We start from the raw sequence: 16,030 nt of genomic DNA on the forward strand, positions 1-16,030 counted from the left end.
CCCTACACTGACCACTCCCCTACTGCCCTTGCCCCTTTCGGGTAAGGTAGTCCTCCACTAGCTTTCCTAATTAATCAGCCAAGGGCGTCCCATTAAACCCTTGTGGTAGCACTGTTTTCCCGGGTGGTCGCTCCATGTTCCAATTAACATAATGATCTTATCATGAACGATAAATAACAACGGATAACAAAAGTATAATCATGAGTAATGTATCTTCATACCCAAAACCACATAAAGCACTAGCAAGTACTACCCAAAAAGTTCAGTGGTAACAAGGCATAAAGATAATCAAACTAGGGTAACCTATTGGGTCCCATCAAAATTAACCTATGCAGATCATTATGATTAATCAGAACATGGCTGGGTAAAAAGAAGTGATCAAGGGCACAACTTGCCTGGGACTTGAGATTCAGGTACCAGGATGATCTTCAGGTGACTCGTAACCTCGCGCTAGTCGTAGCAATACAAACAAGCATGGTATAGGAAAAATTAACATTACATAAAACATAATAACAACTGCATAATAATATTCTACGCGTCGTAACGAGATCGTAGGAACAAGAATCACTAAATTCGGAGTTACGGTTATAAAGTTATGATTTTATAAAGGTTAAAGTGTTGGACACAAAAGAAATTGAGCGCATAAATTATACCTTTGTTTCATAATAAAATAAAGTTACCAGATGATAAACAATATTATTATGAATTTATAGCAACTGAAATAAATTAATTCGGACCTAAGATGAATTAAATATGAATTATACAAGTTTCTGGAAATATTTTTATACTAAAAATCAATTTCCCTAATTATTTCTCTATTTTTATCTCTCTCTGGACTGCGCGTCAAATACCAAAAAGCACAGGGGCTATTCCATAAAACATTCCTTAGACTCAGAAGTATCCCACGGGGGACGGTGGGTTATTTTGAAGAAAACCGAGGGGTTCTTTTGAAAGAAGTGCACGACGAAGGGGTACAGGCAAACCACAACCGCCCGATTAGATTTCGGTGGCTAGGATTAGATCAACATTAAATTGAACCGGTATGCAGCCCTGGCCGTTGGATCAAGATCCAACACTCAAGATTTAACGCAAACGAGATCCCATATCGACCCACGGATTTGAGATCCACGGCACAGAATACACCGGCGACGGGGAATATGTGGTTCTAATCACAGCCATCCAACTGGGATCGACGGTCCGAGTAGTTTCTTCCCCGCTTTTAATCTAGGCCGTCCAACAACCGTTCAACGGCCACAACGCCACCCCCAACCATAGACCCCAACGATGCGGCGGCGCTAAGCTCGCGGTGGTGCTCGCCGACGAGCACACACACCCTGATGCCTAGCGCCATTTGTTTTCTTTTTAAATGCCGAAACCGAGGGGATGCGATAGCAAAACAAGAGGGGCGTACCACATCGACGATGAAGGTGGCAGTAGGGCCACCCACCGCGGCACGCGGGTCTGCGACGATGCTGGCCCGCCGGTGAGAAATCCTGCCCATCGCACGCTCCCACCGACTGGAATTCTGTTGGATCTGGTGGCTTTCACCGTCTGAAGGCGCCACGAAGAGAATCGACCCGATCATGCGATTTCCCCCCGACCAGCAGCTGGACTCTGAACGCCGAAGGTACCATCCGCCCACGGCGTGCAGCGGAACCACGGCAGGGCTGCACGACTTCAAGCTATTCCTCTCCATCACGTCGGTATTTGCCGCAATGAACAGGTCCCAAAGCACCCAGTAAGTACATAGATCAGTCATTCGTGGCCCGAACGACCATCTGCACTTGAATCAATGGCGGCGACGGTGGTTCACCCCATGGTTGGGGAACGGTGTCGAGTGCCGAGGGGAAAAGGGGTGCCCGACTTTTATAAACGCATGCGGAATCCGAACTGCGGACGATCCCTTCCGCATGAGGCCCACTAAATCTCAACTAACGCCAACTAATTTGGCCGAGCCCGCGATTTCTGTTTGGGATGGCTAGGAACACGGCGCTGGTCTCACGAGGGGAAAGAGATGACAGACCGGGCCCGCCTGCAAGTGACTCAACACGATAGTGCCTGGAGCCAAGCACATTGCCGCGGGTGGACTTGGGCTACGCAAGGGAAAAAGCTGAGGTGGGCCGAGGCGCAGGGGGAAAGTTGGCCCAAGCAGTGAGTTTCTCATTTTTTTTATCTATTGCTTTCCTTTCTATTTTTTTTTGTTTTATTTTCATTTATAATTTGAGTTCGAATTTAAGTTACGGTTTTTTTATTCAAATAAAATGCGTCACAAAAAGAATAACACCGGCATGAGATATACATTTCTTTATTTATTTATTGGTTTCTTGGCCAATTTGATATTATTAATTGAATATGAAAAAGGAAAGGAACAAATAAATTTCCAATGGTTCTAAAAATTTCCAAAACACTAACATAATTATATTTATTTATTTATCTCATTATATTTTTTTTTGACACAAAATTTGGGCTTTACAAATCCTACCCCCCTTAACAGAAATCTCGTCCTCGAGATTTGTAAGAAAAAGGTTTATACCAAGATTGGTTTGTAATTGAGATTGTAGTTTCTAATTGAAAAAAAAATTAAGAGTCTCTCTCTCTTTTTAATACTATTTAGCAAGTAATTAGAAATGCATGGGTATCTTCTATGTTTAGACACACAGTTAGGTAAGAGGAGAGATGGTCAGAGTGAGGTTAGCTAATGGTAAGAAGAACTTGGTAAGGGAAGACTCCATCCAAGGTGGTAAATCTTGAATCATCTCGAGATTTGCTTTGACTCCTATTCTTCCATGTCGAGGTTGATCTCCTCCTTCTTGCTCTTTGGTGTCTCCATATGGGTTTGGGACAAGAGGCTAAGATAGATCTGTTATGTAGGTCAAGTTGTTGGGTATGGCCGAGTCGATCTAGGTCACCAATTTAGGCTTAAGTGAATTTGGAATATGGCCTTATCCTTTATACCAGCATTAAGTAACTCACACTAGATTATCATATTAGATTAGATAGAATCTAGATTAGATTGGAATAACTAGATAAGATCTATTTATTTAGGCTAGATCAAGGTTGTTACTATAGAGTGGGATAGGTATGCCTATTAGAACAAGATAAATCCATAAGGATAAGGTAGAAGTTGAATCCTTTGAGGTCAGTTAGATCTATTAGGATGACATAAGGTCTTTTCAAGATGAGTATCTTTTAAGATAAGATGGATCTATGAGTGTAGGATAGAATCTTTCAAGATGAGATGGATCTATTAAGCTAGATACATTTTTTTAATGAGGGATAATCTAATTTGTCTAGTTAGTTTTATAAGCATTTTTTTCCTATATGTATATGCAGATGTAATTATGGACATTACTCCACAACTCATCACACTCAATCAAAGATCCAAATCAGACAAGTATCATAAGAACAAACATTCAAGTGTATAGATACCTATAAAAATAGTTTTGTTTTTGTTCCTCAGAGTAGGTCTCCTATTCCTAAAAGTCACTTTAGGCACAAGATTTCAAAGTGTGAAATCCACATTTGTCTTTAGAAAAGAAAAGGTAAGAATAATCAGAGTAAAGCGGAATTAGATGAGATTAGATTTAAGTAAGTTTAGAAAGAATCAGAGTGGCAAAGGTAAGTATATAATGGTTGTCCAGTTCTATCTAGGTTTCGTCCTACAGTCAACATTCCTCTGATACCACTTCTGTCACACCCGGATTTTAGGGGACAAAAACCCGGGCGCGAACATAAACACCAGGTGTGCTGGGACCAAGTCTCACACATATGATGCATAGTGGCACAGGATCGAATGTCACATCTTTACTATATAACATGAGTTCTGTACAAAAATAATTAAATAATTACATCATATGAGGAAACGATCCAGCAACCCAAAGTTGACTGGGAGACGACGGCCTAGACCTCTCACGAACACATCACAGCATCCTCCAAGCGCCTCATCCTGTGGTACCTGTTCTTGACCTGTGGGGGGGTGTGAGACAGCAAGAGTGAGCTCACATACGTTCATCGCTCAACAAGTTGTGGGGAATAATGTGCATGAACTCACCAAAGGTGGGAGCTCACGAAGTGTAAGGCTTACCAAAGAGGATGGTTGAAGCTGAGCATTGCTTTTAAAGTTGGTCAAAATTTTATTAGCAATTACTAAGTATAAGTAAATACCAACCCAATTAAATAGTAGAACAAAAGTAACAACATCACCTACGATGCAATGCATATGACAAATTGAATTTAAGTTCCATAAATTAATCATGTGAGGGTCCGAGCTGCTCATGACCGTGAGCACGGCTAGTATACCAGTTTTACACTCTGCAGAGGTTGCGCATCTTTACCCACAAGTCATGTTACCCATCTGCCAAGGGATCGCGACTTCCCATACACCTCTACCGAGGAGGCGAGGCAGGGTAACACTACGAGGCCTTTACAAAGTTCCACTAGCTTCAGAAAACCCGCTACAGTTTATAGGAAGCTCCAATGCAGGAATCCCTTGCAGGACCGCCATCGCAGCAAAATCCTCCCGAGGGCCTCCCTACACTGACCACTCCCCTACTGCCCTTGCCCCTTTCAGGTAAGGTAGTCCTCCACTAGCTTTCCTAATTAATCAGCCAAGGGCGTCCCATTAAACCCTTGTGGTAGCACTGTTTTCCCGGGTGGTCGCTCCATGTTCCAATTAACATAATGATCTTATCATGAACGATAAATAACAACGGATAACAAAAGTATAATCATGAGTAATGTATCTTCATACCCAAAACCACATAAAGCACTAGCAAGTACTACCCAAAAAGTTCAGTGGTAACAAGGCATAAAGATAATCAAACTAGGGTAACCTATTGGGTCCCATCAAAATTAACCTATGCAGATCATTATGATTAATCAGAACATGGCTGGGTAAAAAGAAGTGATCAAGGGCACAACTTGCCTGGGACTTGAGATTCAGGTACCAGGATGATCTTCAGGTGACTCGTAACCTCGCGCTAGTCGTAGCAATACAAACAAGCATGGTATAGGAAAAATTAACATTACATAAAACATAATAACAACTGCATAATAATATTCTACGCGTCGTAACGAGATCGTAGGAACAAGAATCACTAAATTCGGAGTTACGGTTATAAAGTTATGATTTTATAAAGGTTAAAGTGTTGGACACAAAAGAAATTGAGCGCATAAATTATACCTTTGTTTCATAATAAAATAAAGTTACCAGATGATAAACAATATTATTATGAATTTATAGCAACTGAAATAAATTAATTCGGACGTAAGATGAATTAAATATGAATTATACAAGTTTCTGGAAATATTTTTATACTAAAAATCAATTTCCCTAATTATTTCTCTATTTTTATCTCTCTCTGGACTGCGCGTCAAATACCAAAAAGCACAGGGGCTATTCCATAAAACATTCCTTAGACTCAGAAGTATCCCACGGGGGACGGTGGGTTATTTTGAAGAAAACCGAGGGGTTCTTTTGAAAGAAGTGCACGACGAAGGGGTACAGGCAAACCACAACCGCCCGATTAGATTTCGGTGGCTAGGATTAGATCAACATTAAATTGAACCGGTATGCAGCCCTGGCCGTTGGATCAAGATCCAACGCTCAAGATTTAACGCAAACGAGATCCCATATCGACCCACGGATTTGAGATCCACGGCACAGAATACACCGGCGACGGGGAATATGTGGTTCTAATCACAGCCATCCAACTGGGATCGACGGTCCGAGTAGTTTCTTCCCCGCTTTTAATCTAGGCCGTCCAACAACCGTTCAACGGCCACAACGCCACCCCCAACCATAGACCCCAACGATGCGGCGGCGCTAAGCTCGCGGTGGTGCTCGCCGACGAGCACACACACCCTGATGCCTAGCGCCATTTGTTTTCTTTTTAAATGCCGAAACCGAGGGGATGCGATAGCAAAACAAGAGGGGCGTACCACATCGACGATGAAGGTGGCAGTAGGGCCACCCACCGCGGCACGCGGGTCTGCGACGATGCTGGCCCGCCGGTGAGAAATCCTGCCCATCGCACGCTCCCACCGACTGGAATTCTATTGGATCTGGTGGCTTTCACCATCCGAAGGCGCCACGAAGAGAATCGACCCGATCATGCGATTTCCCCCCGACCAGCAGCTGGACTCTGAACGCCGAAGGTACCATCCGCCCACGGCGTGCAGCGGAACCACGGCAGGGCTGCACGACTTCAAGCTATTCCTCTCCATCACGTCGGTATTTGCCGCAATGAACAGGTCCCAAAGCACCCAGTAAGTACATAGATCAGTCATTCGTGGCCCGAACGACCATCTGCACTTGAATCAATGGCGGCGACGGTGGTTCACCCCATGGTTGGGGAACGGTGTCGAGTGCCGAGGGGAAAAGGGGTGCCCGGCTTTTATAAACGCATGCGGAATCCGAACTGCGGACGATCCCTTCCGCATGAGGCCCACTAAATCTCAACTAACGCCAACTAATTTGGCCGAGCCCGCGATTTCTGTTTGGGATGGCTAGGAACACGGCGCTGGTCTCACGAGGGGAAAGAGATGACAGACCGGGCCCGCCTGCAAGTGACTCAACACGATAGTGCCTGGAGCCAAGCACATTGCCGCGGGTGGACTTGGGCTACGCAAGGGAAAAAGCTGAGGTGGGCCGAGGCGCAGGGGGAAAGTTGGCCCAAGCAGTGAGTTTCTCATTTTTTTATCTATTGCTTTCCTTTCTATTTTTTGTTTTATTTTCATTTATAATTTGAGTTCGAATTTAAGTTACGGTTTTTTTATTCAAATAAAATGCGTCACAAAAAGAATAACACCGGCATGAGATATACATTTCTTTATTTATTTATTGGTTTCTTGGCCAATTTGATATTATTAATTGAATATGAAAAAGGAAAGGAACAAATAAATTTCCAATGGTTCTAAAAATTTCCAAAACACTAACATAATTATATTTATTTATTTATCTCATTATATTTTTTTTGACACAAAATTTGGGCTTTACACCGGAGGCAGCGGTGTCAGCGTGGATAGAGGCGGAGTCGGCTCGAGAAGAAGCTTCGTCGGCCCAGGAGCAGGTGACTTCCCAGGCCGAGGAGGCGTAGCAACGGCGGCTGGAACCTGGCCAGGTCGCCCACTAGCGGGACCAACCCCGGAGTCGGGCTGCCGAGACCATGAGCCGGGCTGATGTCCTCGGGGGACAGCTGGCTGAGGCTACGGAGCGGCTAGCCGAGCCGTCTGCTCGGGCCGGGTTCCTGGAGGAGACCCTGGCAGCGATGGCCCAGGCGCGGTGCTGTCATCTTCCTTCGTGGTGGAGATCCTCCGCCCGTGTCGCCGTCCGAGGTCGGGCCAGATTCCGCCGAAGGTGGAGACGACGCCGAGGGTGCTGCTGCTCCCTCTGTTGATGTCTGAACCTGCAGGGACAGTTTGTCTGTAGTGCGCGTATGTTTTTTGTGGCCGCCGAGGCCCAAACATATCATTGTCGTGTTATAAAGCTGCGTTTCTTTTCCTCTTGTTTCGGGTATCAGGACTTGTTTGTCGGTAGTAGAATCACTTATCCGAGCGAGAGTTACTTATCGCGGAAGGTGATGAGTGAGGTATCCGTATCCTGGAGGCGTAGGAGTCCCTCGGCTCGGTCGGCCTCGCCGTTTACGTGTACTCTTACTCGTTCGCAGGATTCTGTTATTGATATAGTCGAGAAGGCACGAAAAATCGTTCTACCAGAAAGTTTTTGAGCGTTAAGACTTGTTCGACAGCAGAATCGCTTATCCGAGCGAGAGTTACTTATCGCAGAAGGTGATGAGTGAGGTATCCGTATCCCGGAGGCGTAGGAGTTCCTCGGCTCGGTCGGCCTTGCCGCTTACGTGTACTCCATCGTTTTCAGGACCCCGCTATCGAAGCAATCGAAAAGCGCAAAAGACGTTTTGGCAGAAAGACTTTTTTCGAGGAAATTTTTTTGACACAGAGGGGGTTCCCCCCTTCTAGCCCCCGAGGGAGGGTCGGGCTTTGCCGAGGCAAGGCTAACCCTTCCTTGACGGTTAGACTTTATTTATGTATGTAAAGAGAACGAGGTATATGAACGACTTGAAAACATCTTAAGGGTAAAAGTGACATAGCTGTCGAATGTTCCAAGCGTTGTTGTAGACCTCGCCTTGACTGTTGGCCAGCTTGTATGTTTCGGGCTTCAAAATCTTGGCGATGATGAACGGCCCTTCCCAGGGGGGAGTGAGCTTGTGGCGCCCTCGGGCGTCTTGTCGCTGCCGAAGTACCAAGTCCCCCACCTGAAGGTCTCGGGACCGAACCCCTCGGGCGTGATAGCGTCGCAGAGACTGCTGATACCGTGCCAAGTGTAGTAAGGCTATGTCCCGAGCCTCTTCCAGTTGGTCCAGTGAGTCTTCTCGGCTAGTCTAGTTGCTTCGGTCGTCGTACGCCTTCGTCCTTGGGGAACCGTATTCTAAGTCTGTGGGCAAGATAGCCTCGGCCCCATAGACTAGAAAGAACGGCGAGAAGCCCGTGGCTCGGCTTGGCGTCGCCCTCAGACTCCAGACCACCGAGGGTAGTTCCTTCATCCACCGCTTGCCGAACTTGTTGAGGTCGTTGTAGATCCTTGGTTTTAGTCCTTGTAGGAGCATACCGTTGGCACGCTCTACCTGCCCATTCGTCATGGGGTGAGCTACGGCGGCCCAGTCCACACGGATGTGGTGGTCCTCGCAGAAGTCCAGGAACTTCCTGCCAGTGAACTGGGTGCCGTTGTCGGTGATGATGGAGTTCGGGACCCCAAAGCGATGGATGATGTTGGTGAAGAATGCCACCGCCTGCTCGGACCTGATGCTGTTTAGGGGTCGGACCTCGATCCACTTGGAGAATTTGTCGATAGCAACCAGCAGGTGCGTGAAGCCCCCGGGTGCCTTCTGCAAGGGACCGACGAGGTCCAGACCCCACACAGCAAACGACCAGGTAATGGGTATTGTTTGTAGGGCCTGAGCGGGCAGGTGTGTCTGTCTTGCGTAGAATTGACACCCCTGGCAGGAGCGTGCAATCCTAGTGGCGTCGGCCACCGCGGTTGGCCAGTAGAAACCTTGTCGGAAGGCGTTTCCAATGAGGGCTCGAGGTGCTGCGTGGTGACCGCAAGCCCCCGAGTGTATTTCTTGCAATAGCTCCTGACCTTCGGCGATGGATATGCATCGTTGGAGGATGCCTGAGGGGCTGCGGTGGTAGAGCTCCTTCTCGTCACCCAGTAAGACGAACGACTTGGCGCGCCGCGCCAGTCGTCGAGCTTTGGCTCCGTCGAGGGGTAGCTCTCCTCGGTGGAGATATTGCAGGTACGGGGTCTGCCAGTTTCGATTAGGCGTGACCCCATTCCGCTCTTCCTCGATGCGCAGTGCCTCACCTTCGGTGGTCGAGGGTGCCTCGGGCTGAGCCGAGGCCTCCTCAGGCTGGGCCGAGGCCTCCTCGGGCTCGGGCGTGTCGTTGGTCTTGGCGGAGGGTTGATGTAGGTCTCAGGAGAAGACGTCCGGGGGAACCGTTGTTCGCCCCGAGGCTATTTAGCCAGCTCATCCACAGTCTCGTTGTACCGTCGAGCGACGTGGTTGAGCTCGAGCCCGTAGAACTTGTCTTCCAGGCACCGAAACTCATCGCAGTAGGCCTCCATCTTCGGGTCGCGTCAGTGGGAGTTCTTCATGACTTGGTCGATGACAAACTGTGAGTCGCCACGAGCGTCGAGGCGCCGAACCCTTAGCTCGATGGCGATGCGCAACCCGTTAACTAGAGCCTCGTACTCGGCCACGTTGTTTGACGCCGGGAAATGGAGGCGCAGCACGTAGCGGAGGTGCTTCCCGAGGGGTGAGATGAAGAGCAGGCCCGCACCTGCTCCTATTTTCATCAGCGACCCATCGAAATACATGGTCCAGAGTTCCGGCTGGATCGGAGCTGTTGGAAGCTGAGTGTCGACCCATTCAGCCACAAAGTCCGCCAAGACTTGGGACTTGATGGCTTTTCGAGGAGCGAACAAGATTGTCTCACCCATGATCTCCACCACCCACTTTGCTATCCTACCCGAGGCCTCTCGGCACTGGATGATCTCCCCCAGGGGGAAGGATGACACCACAGTCACCGGATGAGACTCGAAGTAGTATCGCAATTTTCGCCGCGTCAGAATTACCGCGTACAGTAGCTTTTGAATTTGCGGGTAGCGGATCTTGGTCTCGGATAGTACTTCACTGATGAAGTAGACCGGCCTCTGGACAAGCAATGCATGCCCTTCTTCTCGTCTCTCGACCACAATCGCAGCGCTGACCACCTGAGTGGTTGCGGCTACGTAGATCAAGAGGGCTTCTTCGGCAGCGGGGGGCACCAAGATGGGCGCGCTTGTAAGGAGCGCCTTTAAGTTCCCGAGGGCTTCCTCGGCCTCGGGGGTCCAAGTGAAGCGCTCGGTCTTCCTTAAGAGGCGGTACAGGGGTAGGCCTCTTTCGCTAAGGCGCGAGATGAAGAGGCTCAGAGCCGCAAGGCATCCCATGACCCTTTGTACTCCTTTCAAGTCCTTGATGGGCCCCATGTTGGTGATGGCCGCGATTTTCTCCGGGTTGGCCTCGATGCCCCGCTCGGAGACGATGAACCCCAGGATCATGCATCGGGGGACTCCGAAGACACACTTCTCAGGATTGAGTTTTACGCCTTTCGCCTTGAGATGCTTGAATGTCGTTTCAAGGTTAGAGAGGAGGTCGGAGGCTTTCCTCGTCTTGACTACGATGTCATCGACGTAAGCCTCGATCGTTCGGCCGATGTGCTCTCCGAACACGTGGTTCATGCACCTTTGGTATGTCGCGCCTGCATTCCTCAAACCAAATGGCATAGTAATATAGCAGTACATGCCAAAGGGTGTGATGAAAGAAGTCGCGAGCTGGTCGGACTCTTTCATCCTGATTTGGTGATACCCTGAGTAGGCATCGAGGAATGACAGAGTTTCGCACCCAGCAGTGGAATCCACGATCTGATCAATGCGAGGCAGAGGGTAGGGAACCTTCTGATATGCTTTGTTTAGACTAGTGTAGTCCACACACATCCTCCATTTCCCACCTTTCTTTTTCACAAGCACAGGGTTGGCTAACCATTCGGGATGGAATACCTCTTTGATGAACCCCGCAACCGTCAGCTTGTGGATCTCCTCGCCTATGGCTCTGCGCTTTTCTTCGTCGAATCGGCGTAGAGGCTGCTTCATGGGTCGGGCTCCAGCTCGGATATCCAGCGAGTGCTCGGTGACATCCCTCGGTATGCCGGGCATGTCCGAGGGACTCCATGCAAACACCTCGGCGTTTGTGCAGAGAAAGTCGACGAGCACTGCTTCCTATTTGGGGTCGAGCTCGGAGCCGCTCCGGACTTGCTTGCAGGCATCGTTGCTGGGGTCGAGGGGGACGGACTTAACCGCCTCCACTGGTTAGAAGTTGCCGGCGTGGCGCTTCGCATCTGGCGCCTCCTTGGAGAGGCACTCCAGGTCGGCGATGAGGGCCTCGGACTCGGCGAGGGCCTCAGCGTACTCCACACATTCCATGTCGCATTCGTACGCGTGTCGGTATGTGGATCCAACGGTGATGACCCCGTTGGGGCCCGGCATCTTGAGCTTGAGGTAGGTGTAGTTGGGGACGACCATGAACTTGGCGTAGCATGGTCTCCCCAGCACTGCGTGGTAGGTTCCTCAGAACCCGACCACCTCGAACGTGAGGGTTTGCTTTCGGAAGTTGGAGGGAGTCCCGAAGCAGACGGGCAGATCGAGTTGTCCAAGGGGCTGGAAGCGCTTCCCGGGGATGATCCCGTGAAAGGGTGCCGCACCGGACCGGATCATGGACAGATCGATCTGCAAGAGCCCGAGGGTCTCGACGTAGATGATGTTGAGGCTGCTGCCTCCATCTATGAGGACCTTGGTGAGCCTGACGTTGCAGATGACGGGGTCGACAATGAGCGGGTACTTTCCTGGGCTCGGCACGCGGTCAGGGTGGTCGCCCTGGTCGAAGGTGATGGGCTTGTCGGACCAGTCTAGGTAGACTGGCGCCGCCACCTTCATCGAGCAGACCTCCCGGCACTCCTGCTTGTGGTGCCGAGCCGAGGCGTTCACCACTTGCCCACCGTAGATCATGAAGTAGTCGTGGACCTCGGGGAACTCCTCTGCCTTGTTGCCCTCCTTCTTGCCGTTGTCGTGGCCTCTGCCACCTTCTGCCCAGGGCCTGGCCTTATGGAAGTATCGCCAAAGCATGACGCATTCCTCAAGGGTGTGCTTGACGGGACCCTGATGATAGGGGCACGACTCCTTGAGCATCTTGTCGAACAGGTTGGCCCCTCCGGAAGGCTTCCGAGGGTTCCTGTGCTCGGTGGCGGCGACAAGATCCGCGTCGGCAGCGTCACGTTTCGCTTGCGACTTCTTCTTGGCCTTCTTCTTTGTGCCACGCTGAGCGGACGCCTCGGGGATGTCCTCCTGTTGGTGTCCCTGAGGCGGCTTGTCCTTCCGGAAGATGGCCTCGACCGCCTCCTGACCAGAGGCGAACTTGGTGTCGATGTCCATCAGCTCGCTCGCCCTGGTGGGAGTCTTGCGACCCAGCTTGCTCACCAGGTCACGACAAGTGGTGCCGGCGAGGAACGCATCGATGACATCTGAGTCGGTGATCCGGCGAGGAACGCATCGATGACATCTGAGTCGGTGATGTTGGGCAGCTCGGTGCGCTGCTTCGAAAATCGCCGGATGTAGTCTCGCAGGGATTCTCCTGGCTACTGGCGGCAGCTTCGGAGTTCCCAGGAGTTCCCAGGGCACACGTATGTGCCTTGGAAGTTTCCAGCGAAGGCTTTGACCAGGTCGTCCCAGCTGGAGATCTGCGCAGGAGGCAGATGCTCCAGCCAGGCCCGGCGGCGTCGGAGAGGAACAGGGGGAGGTTACGGATGATGAGGTTGTCATCGCCCGTTCCACCCAGCTGGCAGGCCAGCCGGTAGTCCACAAGCCATAGTTCTGGCCTTGTTTCCCCTGAGTACTTGGTGATGGTAGTCGGGGCTCGAAACCGGGTCGAGAACGGCGTCGTCGTATGGCCCGGCTAAAGGCTTGCGGACCAGGCGGTTCGGGCGAGGGGCTCCGATCCTCCCCGCTGTCGTAGCGTCCCCCATGCCTGGGGTGGTATCCTCGGCGCACCTTCTCGTCGAGGTGGGCTCGACGGTCGCGGCGGTGGTGCTCATTGCCGAGGCAACCCGGGGCTGCAGGCGTTGCGTCCCGCGTGCGCCCGGTGTGGACCGAGGCTTCCTGCATGAATCGGGAAGTCGCGGTGCGATGCTCCCGGGGGTACCCTTGCCTTTGGGAGGTAGAGCTCTCGGCCCGTCGGACCGCGACATCCTCCAGGAGATTCTTGAGTTCTCCCTGGATACGCCGCCCCTCAGTGGTGGATGGCTCCGGCATCGCTCGAAGTAGTATTGCCGCTGCAGCCAGGTTCTGGCCGACCCCACTGGAAGCCGGGGGCAGCCTTGCCCTGGCATCGTCAGCGATGCGGTGCTGGACGTCCTAGGCCAGATGACGCGCTTCTCCGGCTAGTGCTCGGCCTGCCCACTCCTGCGCGATGTTCTGTCGGAGTTGCATAAGTTGTCCTGCTTCCTCGTCGAGCTTGGCCTGCATCTCGCAGATTTGCTCGAGCTATGTGTCCTAACCCCTCGTAGGGACTGGGACCATAGCTAGCTCCCGAAGGATGTCAACGCGAGGCGCAGGCCTAGGGGGATCATCGTCCTCCGGCATACCAAGGTGGTTCCTTTCATCGTGACCCCCCAGATCGACGTGGAAACATTCGCGACTTGGGCCACAACCTTCGTCGTCAAGGCTGTGGCCATCATCAGAGCAATCGGAGAGGCAGTAGTCACATGCGGTCATGAAGTCTCGCATGGTGCTAGGATTACCGAGCCCGGAGAAATCCCAACCAGAGTCGGGCTCGTCGTCTTCCTCGGAGCCCAGGGGCCCGTAGGTCGAGACGGCCGTCAGTCGGTCCCAGGTTGACCACATATGGTACCCCGGAAGGTTAGGATATGCCTTTATGAAAGCGCTCACCGAAGCGGGGTCGCTAGGTGGATCGAAGCTGAATCTAAAAGGCACGGGGTGGAAAACGGACGATACCTCTCGATCGATGGACGGTGACGAAGTCGTGTCGGGGACGGTCTGCACCGTTATCTCAGGTTCGAGGCTAACGCCCAGCAGGCCCTTCGCGAACGTGCTGGCATCATCCGTCTGCTTGGGGTTGGCGTGTTGCGGGGAAACGGTGTTCGTCATCGTCTCAGGCGCGAGGTCAACGCCCGATGTGTCCCCTGCTGGGGCGCCGGCGTCGTCGACTCGCTCGACAGCCAACGAGGTGCCACCTCCTTCTTGGCCGCGGTTGCCCCGCCTCCTCCTCCTACGGTGGGGAAGGTGACGGGACAAACCCGGATGCTGCTCTTCCGCCATGGGGGGAAGACGTCGCCGATTCCGCCGTCGTCGGGCGGGCTGGGGGCCGTCGTTGTCGCTGTCGCGCGGCGGAGGAAGGAGTACCATGTCGTAGCTGCCGTCGAGGGACATGAACTCGAGACTCCCGAAACGGAGCAGCGTCCCGGGTTGAAGAGGTTGCTGGAGACTACCCATCTGGAACTTGACGGGAAGTTGTTCGTCAACACGCAATAGTCCCCTACCTGGCGTGCCAACTGTCGACGTTTCGATCCCGGGGGGGGGGGGGGTCCCTGGACCGACGAGTAAATTGTCGCTGCGTGCCCCAGCCCAGATGGGTTGGCACGAGACAGAACACAGAGGGGGGAAACCCTCGGCTTTGTGTTGTCCTGCGCCAGAGTGGATGCGCTTGCAGTAGGGGGTTACAAGCGTTCGCGAGGGAGAGAGAGAGAGAGAGCCTATTCGTCAGCCTGTCCTCCCACGTGACCACCCTCTCTCCGTACGAGGGCCCTGGACCTTCCTTTTATAGATGTAAGGAGAGGGTCCAGGTGTACAATGGGGGGTGTAGCAATATGCTAACGTGTCCGGCAGAGAGGAGCCAGAGCCCTATGTACATGCCAACGTGGCTGTCGGAGAGGTGCTAGAGCCCTGTGCATGCGATGTCGTGGCCGTCGGAGGAGCGCTTGAGCCCTATAGAAGCACAGCTGTCGGGGCTGTCGGGACCTTGCTGATGTCTCCTTGCTTCCGTAAGGGGCTGAGAACCACCGTCGTCATGGGCGCACGCGGGGTGCCATCATTACTTGTTTACCGGGGCGAGCCAGATGGGACGCCGGCCTTGTTCCCCATAGCCTGAGCTAGCTAGGGGTAGGGTAATGATGATCCCCCCTATGACGTGGTCGGTCCGAGCCCAAGGTCGGGCGAGGCGAAGACTCCTCCTGAGGCTGAGGCCGGGGTCGGGCGAGGCGGAGACCACCTTCCGAGGTCGAGGTTGAGGCTGAGCCTTGGGGTCGGGCGAGGCGGAGACCACCTTCCGAGGCCGAGGCGGGGGCCGAGCCCTGGGGTCGGGCGAGGCGGAGCTTCCTGTGGCGCATGAGGCTGGACTCGGCTGCTGTCAGCCTCACCCTAGCGGGTGGCACAGCAGTCGGAGCAGTGCAGGCGGCGCTGTTTTCCTGTTAGGTCAGTCAGTGGAGGGGCGAAATGACTGCGGTCACTTCGGCCCTGCCGACTGAGGAACGTGCGTCAGGATAAGGTGTCAGGCGATCCTTGCATTTAATGCTCCTGCGATACGGTCGGTTGGCGAGGCGATCTGGCCAAGGTTGCTTCATTGCGAAGCCTGCCCGAGCTGGGCCTCGGGCGAGTCGAGGGTGCGCCCGTTGCTTGAGGAGGCCCTCGGGCGAGGCGTGAATCCGCTTGGGTCTACTGTTCCTGCCCGAGGCTGGGCTCGGGCGAGGCGAGATTGCGCCCCGTGAGTGGACGGAGCCTTGACATGAATTGCGCCCATCAGGCTTCTGCAGCTTGTGCTGATGGTGATTACCAACCGAGTTTAGGAGTGTTGGGGGTACCCCTAATTATGGTCCCCGACAATATGCATAAGAACATTAAACCATA

General features: G+C 52.3%; 1 protein-coding gene across 1 annotated transcript in view; it reads right to left on the minus strand.

Annotated features, from left to right (window-relative positions):
• The window catches only part of LOC103630956 (PAN domain-containing protein At5g03700), a 31,624-nt gene extending 29,865 nt beyond the window's left edge, over positions 1 to 1,759 (minus strand). The window contains exon 1 of the mRNA XM_020539897.1: positions 1,412 to 1,759. Coding sequence (XP_020395486.1) covers positions 1,412 to 1,759 — 348 coding nt within the window. The remainder of the gene's footprint in view (positions 1 to 1,411) is intronic.
• Positions 1,760 to 16,030: the final 14,271 nt, after the last annotated feature.

Source organism: Zea mays, chromosome 6 (genome assembly GCF_902167145.1).
Source record: "Zea mays cultivar B73 chromosome 6, Zm-B73-REFERENCE-NAM-5.0, whole genome shotgun sequence".
NCBI classification, from domain to species: domain Eukaryota; kingdom Viridiplantae; phylum Streptophyta; class Magnoliopsida; order Poales; family Poaceae; genus Zea; species Zea mays.